This window comes from Rhea americana, unplaced genomic scaffold (assembly GCF_003343005.1).
Source record: "Rhea americana isolate MKP2758 unplaced genomic scaffold, rheAme1 scaffold_335, whole genome shotgun sequence".
NCBI lineage: Eukaryota > Metazoa > Chordata > Aves > Rheiformes > Rheidae > Rhea > Rhea americana.
Window position 1 is genome coordinate 651,024 of NW_028186463.1, and position 17,704 is coordinate 668,727.

The following is a 17,704-nucleotide window of genomic DNA, read 5'->3' on the forward strand; positions in this document are numbered from 1 at the left end:
CAGCGAGCGAGCGAGCGAGAGCGGTCGCGGGTGCCGCCGCGGGGAGCGGAGCGAGCTGCGGGGCGGCGGCGGCTCCTCCATCATGTCGGCGGGCGGGGACTTCGGCAACCCGCTGCGGAAATTCAAGCTGGTGTTTCTGGGCGAGCAGAGCGGTGAGTCACCGGCCCGGCCCGGCTCGGCTCGGCCCGGCCCGGCCCGGCGTCCCCTCACACGGGCGGCGGGAAGGCTCCCCCCCCCCCCCCAACCCCGGCTGCCCCTCGGGGCGGGCGGCAGCGAGCGCGGTTCGGCCGTCTACATTTTATTAATTCGTGATGATGATGATTATTATTTTTTTTATCTTTTTTAAGCCCCAGGCAGCCCCATCTTTTGAAGCAGTGCTGATTCATTTAGCCCGAGTGCATCGGGCTTCGCTGGGAAAAGAGTGTCAATCCCTGGTATCTCCTGCTTCGAGATACCTGTATTTTTACATATACGTAATATATATATTTCTTTCTATTTATTTTTTTGAAAATGGAGTTATGTCCCGGCATGGCAGATGAAACGTTCTAAATATATTTACATAGTAGATGAGATTTTATTCTCCTGTCTTTTCTGGGAGGGGAGGAAAAAAAATAAGAAAAAACCCTGAGAAATCTGGATTTCAGCTTCTTCCTATGTAAAGGCCTCTCTGTCTGACGTATTAAATCCGAATCCTACTTTTAGGGGAGTGTTTTTTTTTTCTGGAAAATATTAATTCGTAGGGTGCTTTGTGATCCTGGTCRAATATTGGAGGATCTTTGATATAATGAGAAGGAGCAAAATATTCTCTATCTCAGGGTGGGGTGTTTGCGCCTTTAGCCACCTTTGCTCCCTATRTGGTAGGAGCTGATGAAATACTCCTTCTCCCTCCCCCCTACCCCCGATGACTTACATAGTGTTTTTTCTTCACTTAAATGTAGATGAGCTTGGTGGTAAGACTGCTATTAAAATGTATTTACCTGTATGTTGGTAGCTTCCTTTAGTCTGTCCCATCCACCCCCCCCCCCTTTTTTTGTGTCGGAGCCACTCTGGTGTTAGGGATGCAGGGAGCACGAGTTCAACTTGGGCATTTCTTCTTGGCTAAGTCACCTGACCTACTTGGTGAGGTGCTGTTTGGCCAGCCATTTTATGAGGATTTAGGAAGAGGGTTGTGTGTAAAAGATGCTATTTTTTTTTCAAGGTGTTTTTTGACAACACGAATCTAGAGGGTTGCCTGTGCATTTGCTTTGCTTGTTTCCCTGTATTTCTGAGCTTTAATTTCCTGAAGATTTTAGGATGCCTCTATGGGAGGCATCTAGTGCAGATCTTAAATCTCAGCAGCTCCATGTCCCCCCCCCCCAAGCTAATCATCTATGGTTATACTGAAGGTCTTAAATGATTCCCATTGATAGTTTTAAATCTGGGAGGGAGAGAAGGGGGTTTGGGGGTAGAGTGTAGCAAAATACTCCTAACTAAATATACATAACTCATCGCTGTATTCAGCTGGTGGTGAGCTAGGTAGTGCTAGCAGCTGTGGTGTGGGTTTCAGACCYGCCTTTGTCTAGATCAGGGCGATCACTCAGTGGCTCGTCTGCGCTGAACTCTCYGCTAACACAGGGCTGTGCTGATAGCAGCGAAGAGCTCAGCGTGTCCAGGCAGTCTACAGGTGCTGCAGCGCAGGCATGCTCCAGCACAGCCCCCAGATGATTCTCGTACATGCTGGAGAAACAGCTTTCTCTGAATTTGCATCGGTTCTCTTCAAATACTGCTGTCTTGATATAATTGTGTCTATTTATTTATTTATTTTTCACTGTGTGACTAGCTCCCATTACATATGGCTCCTGAAAGAATAAATATTCTAATAATGTTCTTCCATGTAATGGAGATAATATGGAAGCACCTTGCATTCTGCAGGAGAGGTCTAAGAGGTTTTGCTTACACATAGCTCCCTTTGTCATCCTTGTTTTTGAAGATYAAGGGAAACGTAGAAATAAAGAAGTTCTTACAGCTTTGTGAATCAAACATCTCTTTATACAACTGTTGCACTGGATTACTGCATATACTTCCTGAAAGGTGGTCTGCCCTGCTGGAAGGCTGTAATTAAAGATATCCTACTGCTGTTTGTAGGGATACAGGATGCTTCTGTTTCACTCAGGCACTTCAGAATGGCAAATGAAATGTTACAAAGGGGTGCAGTGTTGATTAGGTGCATCAGCAACCAAAGCCAGCTAGTATCAGACCTTCTGTGTTGATTGTATACCATTTCTTTCCTAAACATGCACGTTACAGTTGAGAGATTCTTACCTGGAGTTCATTTACTGTACAGGCTTTAGAGCCTTTAGATGCAATTGTGTGATCAAAGGTGATACCTTGCCGTGAAAGATCTGGAAGCATTTCTAGACATTTCATTCCTATAACCTTACCTGAAACTGAAATTGTGCAGGGGATGCAGTCTGTAATTTTYGCTGGTATCCTCAGCCATATTGTGGTAGTTCAACACCATATACCTAGAGGTATTTGTCTGGACTGCAGTGATTCCTCCTAGTTATACTGTTCGGCATTAGCGGCTGGTTCTCTTATGCATTAAGCTGCTGCTCTTTCTTTAAAGAAACAAAACAAAACAAACCCTTTCCCTTTCCTTGTTCCCTGACCTCCAGAATCTTCCTGCCTCCAGTGTCTGTTACTTACATTGTCTGCTTTTTATGGTTTTATTGCGCCAGCTCCTCGAGCAGTCAATGCCATGGAGAGAAAGCTGACACACTGCTGCAGTTCTGTTCAGCAGAGTCCTGCCAGTGCTGATCAGTCAGGGGTGTGTGTTGGCTAAATGACATAAGGTCACTTGCAGCTTCTTTCAGAATTTACTGCAAGTCATTGCTTCTCAAAAGCAATATGGTTTTTGTCCCCCCACAGCCCTCCCCACCAAACTGGATCAGCAAACCTGGATACTTGCCGCATGTGCTGTGGATTCATCACCAGCCTGCAAAATAATCCGTGTTCAGCTGAAGAGAAGCTTCTCTTTCTTTTCCTAGCTCTTTATTTTTTCCCTTGCTTGCAGCACAAGGATATAACATTGAGTGACTAGCAAGAAGGAAACTTAACCAGTGCTTGTCCTAATTGAATTACTTTTCCCAGTGTTTGGAGATTATAGAGTTTAGTAGTTTTAAATATGTTAATCTTTACTGAAAACGTAGAGCTCTGTGCTGAGGGATTAGATATAGCTACCTTTTTTTTTTAAAAAAAAAAAAAAGATTGTATGCTTCTTACTGCCTTTGATCTTATTTTGTCAAGTGACTTTCATGAATCCTAATACATTAAGTAATAAATTTTGGTTTATGGGTCATATCAGTTAGTTTATACATCACCTCTATTAGGATTGCCTGTGGTAAATATGCTATGTACTCCTAAAATATTTAGTAACATTTTTAGTTTTGTCTAGCATATGAACATCTTCTGTTCTTTATATGTCAATTTATATTTGACTGGGCAGAACTGAATGCTGGGGCACAACAATAGAAGTATTCTTTCATTGTGTGGATTCATGCTGCAGGTTTTATTGAAGAGGAAGTCTGAAGGGTATTAATATATATAGATGGCAAAATATGTCCCTATTGTATCTTACTACAGTAATTTCTGCATTGTATAAGACGATGTAAAAAAATGATAAACAGAGGTTTTTTATCAGGAATTAGGTGGGATTTTAGTATTGAAAATGCTGTCATAACTACAGTGTAACTTGTAGCATGTAACTGTTTAGAAACCTCTAACGAACTGTGCTGTTACATAACAGGGTTGATACAGACACAGCTGAATAGTATGATGTGTCTTATTAGATAACTGGAGAACTGCAGGTGGTTTGTGTGAGAGAAGCTGGCATAACACTCATTGCAGTTCAGCCTCTGTCAATCTGTGGAGACTGCCATCCGCATGTAACTTAAGTCTTTAAAAAGAAGTTTTATCTGGTTTACAAGCTCCAGAAATGTATGAACTTGTCCCACCAGTGAGTAAAATCTTGCCCTCTTCCCTCCTGTTAAATTCCTAGTGCCATGCTTTTTTTTCCTCTTTATAGAAGATTCACTAAGAGGAATATATTGAGTGAATGACAGGAAATCTAGATATTTGGGTTTATATTTATCCTGTATGTATTTTCTACATGAGTCACTAGCCTTGTTTGCTTGGGTACTTCCAGAATATTGTCCCTGCTCTTTCTGTTCCCCATCTCTGAAATAGCCCTTCCAACAATGTYTTAAGGAAGAGTCAGACTTGGAGAAATGGGACTTAAATACATTGTGATGCCTGCTTTCATACTGCCTTTTGATACTTATCTATWTGAAGAAGCTTCTGAAGGAGATTTTTTTTTTAGCAGAGGAAAAATAGCTGCACCTGTTTGTACTTCTGTAGGTTTTTCGGTCTGCATCTGTGAGAAGTGATTTGTGAACCCATAAGGAAGGAAATGATCTTTCTACCCCTTGATAATAGATTTTATATTTGCAGCTCTTGGAATGTTTGGTGATGCTTGGCACTTTCTAAACCCGTGATGCAGGCTCTGTGGAACTGCTGTCTAATACTTTGGGGCTAATAGAGAAACAAAGGTGAAGAACCTCATCTGAGGTCAGCCTTAGCAGAAGATCGAGCAGTTGGAAATTGTCAGAGAGCTTAAGACCTCTCATCTTGAAAAGTGTTATCTTCTATGAGTGTTTTGTAGTGAAGGCAACTAGCTACCTTCCTACTTGCCTTTCCAGACCTGAGCTGATATGCTACTCATTAAAATAAATCAAACAAAAACAACAAACCAACAAACCACAACCAAACCAAGAAAGCAGTGAGAAAATCTCAATGGTTTGAAATACTTCTTAAAGAAATCAAAGATTCTCTGTCTTGACATGAACACCGTATTTTTTTCAAGACAACCTTTGAAACTCACTTGTGAGTTCTGTACTCTGCAAGAAAAGTTAACCTGTGACAGAAGAACACTTCTGAGAGAGTTCTGGTATGAAACAAGATGTAAAAATATAAATATATAATATAAACTAAAATACTATTTTGAAAGTGAACTAGTGTAATCAAAATGATAACAAATTGGGCACACTAGTATAAATTATTTATGTAAGTAGTCTAAACAAAAAATGTGTGCTTCAGCAAATGAACCGCAGTCAAAATATGAACTGATAGTGAAACTAGAAATTTTCAGGTCTCTGCTCTTTATTTACTGAGCTTACACAAGGGTGAGATGCTAAATGGATTCTTTCTTTTCTCTTCAGCATAGAACAAGCTCTTATAGCTCTAATATGTTGAAGGGCTCAGTGACAGCAAACAAAGTGGTTACTTTATATCAGCTATTTTATTTTGTATTTAGAACTTGACAGGCTAAGTGTGTTGACTGAAATAATTTTTTTGTGCATTTCAGTTAAATTCAGCTCTTACCAGGTGCAGCTTAGTGCATCAAAAAGAAAAGAATATTAATCTGTGAAGCAAATAATTTATGAAACAATGAATGCTTTTTACCTCTGTGAACTTACTAATGGTTCAATAAATTTGTGTGTATGGGTGTGTATATATATATATTATACTTAGAAAATACTGAACTTAGTGCAAAGGCCACACTGAATGACAGAGATCCTTTTGAGATGAAAATCACCAGTTGTCAGTGAGTGAAAATACCGACTGAAGAAAATAAACAACTCTAGATGCACAGCAGTATCAAAATTGGTGATTTAAGTAGAAAAGCTACTTCCTCCTCCTTCCTGCTTCTGATGCCACATACAATGTGATATGATTGGAAGGCAYGCTACTAACGCTTGCCTTTGTGGGGTATGTGGACCTGCTGACTTCTTGAGGCCTTTGCTTGCTTTTGGCTACTGTGCTGACTTGAATTTGCCTGAAGTTGACTCTGTCACACAGTTTAATCTTCAAATTAGGAAGGACACTCTATTCAGCTCTACAGCACAGCTGTATCTGTTTAATTTAACGTTTTAGAGCACGGGTGTAACTTTCCTTTATTGTTCCTGGTTAGCACGTTTACCTTGCTGGGCTGCTGTGAACTGAGTCGGTGTTGCCAGAATGCCAGTGCACATTTCCTAGTCAGCTGTAGGCTTTGAAAAGACTTCTTAARCCTCCAGTGTATCCAGTGCCATATTAACTGGTTTAGCTACTGCATGTGTGAGGGAAGCTGAGGAATAAGCTCTTTGTATTATGAAGTTTGAGCTTTAAAGTACTTCTGCAAAGCCAAACATGCAATTCTTGAGACACTTGATTGTGATGAGAACTGCCTAAAAAGAGTATGTGCCCCTAAAGTCCCTTTCCCTATGTTAGGATGTTTTTGTCCATACTGTAACTTTTCTCTAATCCCATCAGAAATACCAAAGCTGGAAATGCCAACTGCTGTGCTGCACTAGAGTCTAAAGGAAACTCTTCAAGTGTTTGGTCATCTCCGTTGACCTTGGCACCTTTGTAGGCTTAAGGCACCTGCTGAGGTACAGCTGCACACAGATTCACACTGTTAATTTTATGCTTGTGGTAGTCACTTCCATTTTAAAAAAACAAAGTTGGGGCATACTTCTAAGAGTTTCCATTGCTTGACTACATGCCAGTATCCCCTGGAGATGCCACATAGCTATTCTGAGATTTGCAGGCTCGTRGTGTTCTCTGATCCAGACATGTGTAGGAGTCATCAACACACAGAATTAAGTCTTTAGTTTAAATCTAAAACATATTTCCCCAGAACTGAAAGAGTCTGGAAGAAATCTAGGAGCATGCTGATGAGCAGCTAGGCGGTTTGTCTTCAGACATGGCCAAACCAGCTGTGTCAGTGGAAGGTGCAAGAAACCTGAGAAAATACTCTTAAGTTTCACTTAGGTTACCTTGTGTCTTGAAACTTATTGTGACCACTTTAGTGTTTGTTTTGTTAATGTTTGTAACCATAAAAATAGTATTATTTTTTTTTAAAAAAAAAAAAGCCCTGCTGAGTGACATTAATGATTTGCTTCTAGGAGTGCAATCGGCAATTGCTGCAGGAAGAAAACCCACTCCAACATTTCTGTAATTAATGTAGAGGCCAGTTTATCCCATTCCTCTAAATGCTTCCTGTTATACTTCCTGTACTTGCCTCTGTCTAGGTTTGAGTTAGAGCTAATTCGTTTTCTTAATGTTCTTGATATGGGAAAAGCAAAGGGAAGGGAAATTAAATCCAGGATAGAGGAGTAGCTGCCAGGAGCGGGGGGCCCTGGGAGGGTGAAGTCTCCCTGGCAAAGCGGCGCAGAGGCCGGTGGGGGTGAGGAGCAGGGTGAAATTGCGGCGGGTCCTGTCAGTTTCACACTCCCGGGGGTCTGAGTAGCTGCTGCTGAGGGAGGCGAAATCCCCTTAACAGGTCCAGAGAGCCSTGACCTGCAGAGGCTCTAAAGCTGCCGGTATAGAAATGGACAGGCAGCATTGTATTAATCTGAGTGCAGAAGTGCTTCTCTGCAGCTTGCAGGGCTAGGCACTTCATTTGTTTTAATGAAGCTGTGGCATTCTGTAGAAGCAGAAAATGTTCACTCATTACTGACTCTCTCCTCTTCTGCTGGCACAGAAATGTCCATGAGAAACCCTACTTGTCAGTGATGGGAGGATTTCTTTTTTTATGACCTGACAGAAGGAACATTTAGCAGAGGAATCTGAACTAGATGGGTGATTGAATCATCCAGTGGATGTATGAGGTGGTAGAGAAAATGGAGAGAACAAAATTTATTTTAAGTGCTGAGAGCAAAAGCATAGTGTGCACACAGAGATCAATAAATCTTGGTGAGAGCAGCATGAGCTTGAACCAGGGCAGAGGGCATTCTATTAGAAATGCAGGTAAGTGGAGAATGCTTTCTCTTAGAAAAGCAGCTGAATCTGCAGGTAATGTTGCCTGATGGGTGTAGTCGGTGTTGAGTAGATGAGCGGGGTTTAATTTCATGTGTAACAGAATTAATTGGCAGTGAAATACTGTGCTGCAGTACCTTTTCTTTCTGACCCTTTCCTGACTTTAGTAGAGTGGAGTAGACAGGTCCTTGTTTGTTGCCTTATTTGCCTTTTCTCTATTACCTGTTTGGTTCTTCCTGGTTTCACAATGTGATTGCTGCTAAAGCAGTTTTTGAATGTTGTGTCCTTGGCATCATCAAAATGGCTGAAAATGGCTCAGGCCTATATGAATGCTCTGAGAGCCTTTAGGATGGCTTTATTAAAGCTGTGCTTCTGCTGCTTACTTGAACTGTTAAGAGAGAACCTTTCAGCATAGCAGGTGAATGCAGCAGGAGGGGCTCATTAAAATGACTGAGGAAAATCCAAGTTTTGCATAAGATCTGAAATGAGTTTTAGGCTTTCATTTTGTCTTTCTTCCTGACCTCAGAAATGCTTTACTAAGAGTTTTTCCACAGGGCAGGTCTCTTCCAGCCTCTCATTTCCAGACCCACCCACTGGTTCAGGTTCTTGCAATGTCTTCTCAGCTTTCCAAGCTGTGTCTTAATAGCAGTCCTTTATGTATTCGCTGCTTAATTATGTTTGCATTCTTCCAGTTCTTCCAACTTTCTTAGGGTATTTTTATTCTAGTTCAGTTACATTTTTGCCTGATTTGCAGGCCTATCATCCTAATGGCTTTTATCCAATACCGTATATTTTACTTTGACCATAGTTCTTTCCCACTGTTTTATTTTTAGTTGCTGTTAAACCTCTGTGTGATTTGGAGAAGGGAATATTTTTTTTGGGGGGGGGGGAAATTGAGTAAACAGTGTGCAGGTCATAGGCTTTCATCCTGTGAAATTTGCTTCTTTCTTTGGATGTTATAGTGTAATAGCAGACCTGAAATTTTTTCTCAGTGAAAGCCTCAGTCTTGTAATTGTCATTTGGTTTACTACTTAAAAAATATTTTCCTCTCTCTCTCCCTGAATGCAGAGGGCTGATAGGTTGCATCTGGTCTTTATTTATACATAGACTTYGACTAGTTACTCTGCAGCAGGTAATTTGCAGTGAAGATGGTCTTAGGAATTCTGCAATTTTATTTAAAATTACAAGAAGGATTTTCTTTTGTGTACAGTTAGGGTTTCCTCAAATCACTAAACTGCAGAATATATAGTAAATTCAAGAGGAACTTTAGCCTAATTACTACATACATTCCCCACAGTAAGTCCTTAACTCTAGAGAAATACTTCTCTAGAGAATTGTCTGGATGATATTTTGAAATTGTTTTATTCAGTATGACTTGCACAGCTAAGAATGAATCAGAGACTTGACCCAGCTTTGCCTGATTTCAGGTTAAATGTTAGAGCCCTGCCTCGTTTGCAGTCTATCACAGGTTAGAACAATTCCCCTTGAAAGGCGTGGGAGCCATGTGCCCTTGGTTAGTATTTCTGGAAGCTTGATCCCTGGAGGAACAAAGGCCCTTTGGAAAGGGAAGAAGTGTCTTGAATGATTCCTTCTTACGGAGTTTCAAAACAGCTTAATGCTTTCTTCACTGATGTTTCTCAAGTGCTTGACTGAAATACCTGACTTGGGTAACCAGTCTGCTTTTACTTTGCATCTCCAAGTTGCTTTTGTTTCCATGGATGATTCCCCTCTAGCACTATCAACTGCACAGTGGAAGATGGCAAACAGTTGCGATTTAGTATTTACTATACATGGTGGCAGCTCTTCTGTGGCCCTTAACAGAAAGAAGATGTGAGCTTCTGTTTGGCACTTCAAGGTTCTCTGAGAACTTTGTGGTGAATTTCTAAGCTGGCTTTGTAGTTATGACAACATGAAGACCCCCAAACTATTTCCTATGTGTGTTTATACAAGAAATTGCTGGAGTTGGATAGCAACTAGTATATGTCCTTACAGCCCTTGTATGAAGGGATTTATTATTGCACCTCTAAATAATACTGCTTGAGGAGAATAGTTATTTCAAGATGCCATATCACAGCTGGGATGTAGAAATTCTTCTGTAAAGAATTGTCTGGTCCAAACTCAACTTCTCGTATGAGCCCTCTTTTTTTATTTGATGTTGAGCCCCCAAAATTCTTCAAGTAGCCTTTTTCTGGAATAAGAATTTAAAAACAAAAGCAAAAAAATCCCCTGTTCCACTGAATATTTGAAACCAAATTCCTATCTTTTAAAGACTAACTTTTTTTTGAAGTTCTACTTGATTAATTTTAAACCTTAGGTCTGCAGACCCCTCAGGCTCCCTGGTCTGTTTCCAAGGCATTTGTGAAATGCAACTGGGAAAAACAAGTTTGTCAGCAGGTTTCAGCTCCCCACAGAGAAGTGTGTGTCTCAGGAAATTTTTAAGTCTGCACATTGAAAGACTAAAAACTATTGTGCCAGATTAACATCATCTTAGCTTGATGAATTACCATGCTCTTAGCTTGAAGTTCTTCGTCTGCAGGACAGGTAGAGCAGGCAGGTAGCTGAAGTCACCGTGCTGGTTGCCTCTATGTTGAGTCACTCCCCAAGGAGAAAGCTATCTTAGTTTAGGCTGCGAGCTGTGGAAGAGAAGATGGGGAGTGTGATGTTCAGGATACACTACTCTTGAATTCTTAATGTAAAGTATTGGTAGCCATGTGTCGCTGGACTTGTGCAAGAGCCTGAAGAACTTGGGATATGCAACTTCATAGCAGTAATGTGTTATTCTCAAATTTCAGATGTTTGTATGTGGTGGGTTTTTCGTGTTTTTTGGAAACAAGTACTGAAAAGCAGGGTCCTCTGCTGCTCTTGCAATATGCTGTGGTATACGTGTTCTAATTTAGCTGCTGATATTTTTCCCTGTGTTGCTGTGGAATTGCATCATACAGGTTAAACTATGCGTATTGTTTAGAGGATTGTGTACACCATTGGATATTTTTGGAGCAGTCCCTTGGTATTCTCCACAGATACACTTATTAACTTGGATCAGCAAATGCTGACCAAATTTGTGCTGTACTTTGTGCAAGGGTGTGCTTAATAAAAGTGCGCAGGAGGCACTCTGCATTTTGACAGGTCACCTCCTCRGAATCTAGACTACATGGACCTTGAAGCAAGACTATTTTAAGAAGCTTCATTCAGAAGAAGTTCAGAAGTGTGTCATCTGAAGAACGGGTTTGAGAGAAAAGAGCCTCTGTGGATGCCGTCCTGTTGCTCTTGCGTGGGCAATTTAAGGTCAAATCCTAGTCCTTGCAGAATATCCCAGAAGGTGGTGTAGGTTATGTGAATATGATAGAATCACTGAGGAGGAAGCTTTGTCTTCCCTTGCACTCTCTTTCTTTTCCTCTCCCAGCCAGGTCAAAATCTGCTGTGTGAGAGGGCATAATCTTAGGATAGGCAACAGTGAGAAGAGGGAACAGGAGGAATTATTCTCCTTATTTTACCAGGTGGATAATGGTGCTGGGGAAACGTTAAGGAAAACTTAGGTAAAGAAGGGGGAGAAAAGTCAGGAGTTATCCCTAGCATYCTGAGTCTCCTGAAACTTCTGATTCATCTCTCCAAAAATCAAAAAAGACTGACTTAAAAGCACAACAAGCAGTAACATCTATGGGAAAAATATATTCAGGAAGATTTTGATAGCTTGTTTTAAGGACTCTTCTCAGCATATGGAACAGGGAAACAATGACCAAGTACCCTTAACTGTATGACAGTTTAGCTTGCATGAGAATAAYGTTTAATGTTGAAAAGAGTAAAGAACATAGGTGTTTCACTCCGGAAAGGTATACTTGGGTGTTCACCTGTTTTTTTATCTCCTCACTTATGCAGCTGTTTTCTGCCAAGGGATTTTGCTGCCTTAATGTTATTTTCGGTAGCTATAGAAAGTGTTGCATGTCACATGGCATGATAATGTGAAGGAGGGATCTCCTATGAGATGGACCTTATTTACTGTATCTTACCTCTCAACCTGTTGTTTGGAATTTTGTTTTCTCTAATTTGCCAATGTTGCTAGTGTATATATGATGCAGATGTTGGTACTTACTTGATTTGAGCTTATTAAATTACGTGAATGCTTWACATGAGAGGGGAAAGCATATGTGGAAATTGAGGACAAAGAAGGAGACTGTAACTTGTATACTTGTTTAGAAGGAAAGGTGAAAGATAAAACAAGTATTTGAAATCCGTAGTGGACTTGGTTCAAGAATGCATGCTTTGTAACAGTGACCAGATGAGTTTTACGTCAAACTTCCTTGTAGGTTGGKAAGGAAGGAGAAGAAGCAGTTAATAGACAAGCACAATGACAGATGTGGTAGTGAAGGATGCCCTAATGCTGTATTTGTTRATGACTGCAAAAAGTGAGGTTTAACTAGAAAGGAATTCTCTGTAGAAAAAGGTGATGCATCAAACTTCAGATAATCAAATGTTATAAGAAAGGAAATATACTCAAAATGTCAAAGATGCATGTTTGGCTGCTTACGTTTGTAGAAATTGGACTCTTTCTCTTTGCTTTTTTCAAAGACAGCATGAAAAGGAGAGAGGTGGGCTGACAGCTGAATGTAGGCTGGTTTGGGGGAAAATTCAGATTATTCCTATCGCAGCACTGAATCTGACTCTTCTTCTAAAGAAAAGATAGCGGAGGCAGAATAGTGTTTTTTTTTTTTCCAGCAAAGGTTAAGAGTTGGTCTTAATGTTCTGAGGGAGAAGATGGAGACACATTCACACCAACCATGACCGTGTGGTACTGAGGCATGAAGAAGCAGCATTAGATAAACAGAAAAGAATTTAGAGTTGAACTCTATGAAGAAAAATCTGCAAAACCCAAAGATGCTTTTGGGTACTGAAAYAAAATGCTAGTTGTTTAAGGAGGGAGTGCTTTTGTTTGCCTTCTATATATAAACTTTGAAGTTATGAAAAGGGATATTAAAAAATAAAAAGCAAACCTGTAATGCACTGAGTTCTTCCAACTACTCAGAAAAATTATATTAGAGCCCCTTCAGTAACACCTCCTAAAAACTAATAACCTAGATTATTTTAGCTGACAAAGGTGATACTTCACAAACCTACATCGTGCTTGTCTGTTGTTGACTTCCTTGAGCTACTTTTCCAGTTTGCTTTTAGAGTCTACAATCCGAGGTTTCTCTAATGCACGTATTTTGAATAGGGAGGAAAATACTGGCTTCTTCATGGAGGGAAATGGAATTCTGAGAATGCTCTATAGGTCTTCAAAGTGGAGGGGAGAAGTAGTTCCCTGTTACAAAACAACTGCAAATAACAAATCTGCTCAGATGCTTTACTGATTAGGGTTGGAGCTGAGAATGCAAGGTTGATGGGTGATAACTTTAATAAATAAGACTTTTTATAGCAATATGGAGAACTCTTACCAAACCAGCACTCTTAGAGGTGCTTTGGGCAACTAGTAAACAGAAAAGATGAAGTTTATAGCAAAAGTGTCAGACTTTTACATTAGGGCAGATGAATTTCACCCTTCTCTGCAACTGTAACGGGGATAGAGCATTCTTGTGCTTTTTGTAGTTAGGAAGAATGAGTGTTAATTATTTTGAAATGGTAGAGTGGAGAGTATCAGTATCCCTCAAATCTAGGTTTGCTTTATTATTTTAAAGCAGGAATTCTTGAACAATGGTCATTCTTCCGCTTAACTTTCCTAACTTTCCTTCCTTAGTGGAAATGTGTTGTCTTCAATGTGTAAAATTCAGCTACTTTATGAATTGTGCTAGCACAATTTTATAGGGTGCTTTCTCTACAGAGACTCCTGAAGGTGGAAGAAGGGGGGGAAGAAAAGTGTAAAATTGCCTATTTGCATTGAGGCCATGCCTAACCATGGAGTCTTTTGGAGGAAGTGAACAAAAATGAGTAATCTGTTGTTAGCTTGGCAGGCATCTTGGTTTGATTTAGTTTAGTTTGGCTGATTAGAAGCTTTTTTTGTACTTACTAGTTTACTTCACCATTTGATGTGGCACAGTTTTGTAAGTTCAAAGCTTTTAAGGAGGTACATACCACTGCCTAGAAATAAGTGGGTAATTCAGCTAAATATGAGGAAGGCAAATAGACCAAGTTTATCTWGCCTTCTATAATTTATATATAACCTGTATGTATGAGAGTTAGCCAGTGGAAACTAGTTTTCTTCTCACTTTCCAATGGTTCCAGGGAGGAAGAAAATAATCTGCTTCTCAAATTATTCATCTTCCATATGGAAGACCTCAGTTCAGTCCCTGTTTTCCCACAGACCTGCTGTGAATTTGGGCAAATCAATTTATAGCTTCCTGTCTATGATATTAATACATTCAAAACTGAAAAGTGAAGTGTGAAGTCACTTAAGTAGTGACAAGTTCAGTTAACACTTTTTCAAAATATTCTCAACTCTTCAGACTTTTCTACTGTGTATATTTTGGAAGCAGAAAAGTTACACTGAAGTGTTATGTGGTTCAGATGTATCCATAGTGAAACAGGATGTTTCAAGTTGCCTTTTGTCCCCTTTGCTGCAGTYTCCTGCCACTTCTCATTCAGCTGAAAGCAAAAGTCTGTTCTAATAGGAAGGTTGTTTAGTTTGTATTTCTGACACAGACTGGGGATGTGTACCAAATTTCCAATCTCACTTGGACTCTGAACTCCCTGACTGGGAGACKGATCAGTCTTCTCAGAGATGATCCTTCAAGAAGAGAAAGGGACCCTGGTCAGGAACCCTCCATATCTCGATGGAAATGAATACGTATTTGCAATTCACTTCTTGCTGTCTCAGGAGAAGTCTGAGGCTTTCCATGGGCTACTTATCTTCTGAAATAGGGCAATCCCAAGTTTCTGTTGTGCCCTGAGATTACAGAACTGTTCTGCATGGCACATGAATCATCTGGATTYCTCCACAGCAGTTTGTCCAAGCGTGGAATACCTGTTAAAATGTTATTTGATAACGTGCTATTGTAAGACCTGTATTGGCGTTGTGAAGGTGTCCAGAAGTTTGAACTAGGCCATCTCCTGAAGGTCCATGTAGAAACTTTGCTCACGCTGAGCTTTTCCAGATCTTTATCATGACACTCCATTTCTTAATATATTTACCACTTCTAGATGGTATCTGTCTCATTTTACACTTGAAAACACTTCTTATATGACACATTATTTAACCAACGTTTTTTTTAATGGAGGTAATGTATGTGTGTTATCCTGTTTACAGTGTTTAGTGAATACTTTATTTTCTGTGGGAATATCCTAGTATAGCCTAGTCAAAACCTGTGAATTTTGTGATTCACTTGGTGTGTTATTGCTGGAGCCAGTTTACTTAAGTAGTTCCTGAAATGAAAGAATAATTTTTTTGTGGTAAATAAGGGATATACTTAGTCTAAAAATGTGTTTGCAGTGTCTTAAGACCTCTGGTAAAGGCTCATAAAAGAGTAGCAATAATTTTATGTCAAATATTGTCCTTTTCTCCCCCCAGATTGATTCTTTTATGAAACTTATTCTGTATGGTTCAGGAGCAATCCCAAAGGCTGGACCTCCTCTGTTAGTAGTGTCTAGTAAATGAACTTGTTCCTCCTTAAAGATGCTGAATATGCATATAGCASTCTTCTTGGGCTGCTCTGGAACCAAGGAGTGAGATGCTGCTGGGCGTCAGCAGCTCGGTGTGCCATCAGCACTCTGTGCCATCCAGGAAGCTGTTAGTGGGAAGCAGAATGATGTTCAAAGTAGAAGGAAAACCAAGAAAAGGTTACAACGTGACTGCTGCAAGGGAAGTGAAAGGAATGAGGCTCTTAAGTGTGATTGCTTTGAGGTTCTTTCARATGTGCCAGTTCCACTGTTAAACTTGAAACGTTTTTTATATGCAGTGTTATCTGTAATATTCASCTGTTTCCAGCCACCTTTGGTGTCTAATAACATTGAAAATAGAAATTCCCTTTTCTGTTTTTTTAACTTTGGAAATCTGTAACACAAGCAGCAGTGCTAGAGTTCAGCTTTATGTTTYCTTAAAGTGAAAACTGGGGAAACTACAAAGTCTCAGGTTATTTTTTCCAATGTATATATGGTGTTGAGACAAGGTATGGGCCTGGTAGCWTTTATAAAGGCTGATTCAGATTAATATAGTCGTGCAGTAGTGGGAGATAAAACAAACAGTAAAGGGAGTCTGTTTTCTTTGGGTGTGCATGCAGTGCTTTGGTATTTCTGTGGAATGTATTTATGTCCTAAACTAACAGGGCTCTGTCCATGTAACCTGAGAAATGCTTTACTTACTGTCTCAATTAGGCGCTGCTACAGAATGAGAGAAGTTGCTGTTTTGCTTCAGTAGTTCTGAAAGCTAAGTAAGGTATTTTACTTATCTTGATTTCTCTTTCCAGTTTTGGCTTTTTACACATGGTTAATTTCCTGGAAAAGGTATGATAAGCACTGTATTAACTTCACTAATGGATTGATTTAAAAAGTCACACCTAGTTAAGCCACACAGTAACTTGACGGAAGCTGAACACATCCTCATTAAGAATTTCCACAAATGCTGAACTGGTTGAACACTATTCATTGACTTTCACTGTCAATAAAGTTAGGTTAATAAATTTCCGGTGGGCCTGTTTGGTATGCCTTCCATGAAAGGAATGTTTTTAAAAAAATGCTAATTAGTAGAGATTAATGTGAACGTGTTGAAGAAAACATTCGTATTGGCTCTGAGTTCAAGTGTAAGCAACCTTCTTGCTCCTGTCCCTTTTCTGAGGGAGAGGCAATAGAAGAAGCAAGGCTGAGGCCTGTGCCTTTTGTCTCAGGAGATCAAAGTTCAGTTTTATTGTAGAAACTGCAAAAATTGGAAAACCAAAATGCTTTTGAAATTGAGTGGAATACTTCCCCCCCACCCTGCTATATCTATCCTAACTTCTTAATCTCCCCTTTCCTTTAATGTTGATTTCTACTTGTATTTCTCACTCTCTGGAGTGGATATGATCGCTTTTATCTGGTGAATAAAGTTTTTRATGGACATTAGCATGATGATTATGGTTGTAGTTTTGGGCCATCTACTGATACACTGTTGTTCATCTCTCTGAAGCTTATGTCTTAAAGGATGAAGACCACTGGAATTTGAATGTTCTTGAGATTACAGTGAGAAGTAACCTATTACAGTCCTGCGACTCCCTYACAAATGAGATAAGGAAGATAATCTGAGATTATGTAGGAAGGAGCCTAGCTAGCAGTTATTTTTTTTGGTTTGGGGTAAAAAAAATAGATATGGCAACAAATATCTTCACTAATGTAATTTTTAACTTGTATTGTCATTRTTAGTACTCAGTCTTGAGAGTGAAGAATGCAAAGAAATTCATTATTTCTGGAAAATATTTAAGCAACTTTGCATAGGAAGGGAGACTCTCCGTTGTTACCTTATTATGTTGCTCAGATGTTAAGATTTGTTATAGAGRGTGGCAGAGAAGCAGACATTATTCTTTGTGATGCCTTTCTGTGGAGAAAACGAAAGAGGTAATTTTGCAGGGAAATGTCACCAATACAACATAATTCTGAAGAATCCAGAATGTACTTCTTGTATTAGATGTTGTTTATTCCATTTTAATGCTTTTTTTTTAATGGAAAACCTTGTTTTGCCTGAGGATTTATATGCAGATACCTGTGGAAACTGGTCATGAATATAGTTCATTCTGGAAACAAATAGTGYGTTAAAGGTAGTTAAACCAGAAGTTTATGCTTACCTTCTGATGTCTGCCTCCTATTTTCAAAATGCTTCCTGTGGCAATTAGTTCTCACTTCCATCGAAACTTCACAAAGCGTCAGGAAAATTTGGAAATCTATTTGAGGCATATCTCCTCTTGCTGCATTCTTC

General features: G+C 39.8%; 1 protein-coding gene across 2 annotated transcripts in view; it reads left to right on the forward strand.

The window, feature by feature from the left end:
- The window catches only part of RAB6A (RAB6A, member RAS oncogene family), a 65,123-nt gene continuing 47,419 nt past the window's right edge, over positions 1–17,704 (forward strand). For both annotated transcript variants that reach the window (XM_085311224.1, XM_085311225.1), the window contains exon 1: positions 1–152. In XM_085311224.1, coding sequence (XP_085167350.1) covers positions 83–152 — 70 coding nt within the window. In that variant the 5' untranslated portion in view covers positions 1–82. The remainder of the gene's footprint in view (positions 153–17,704) is intronic.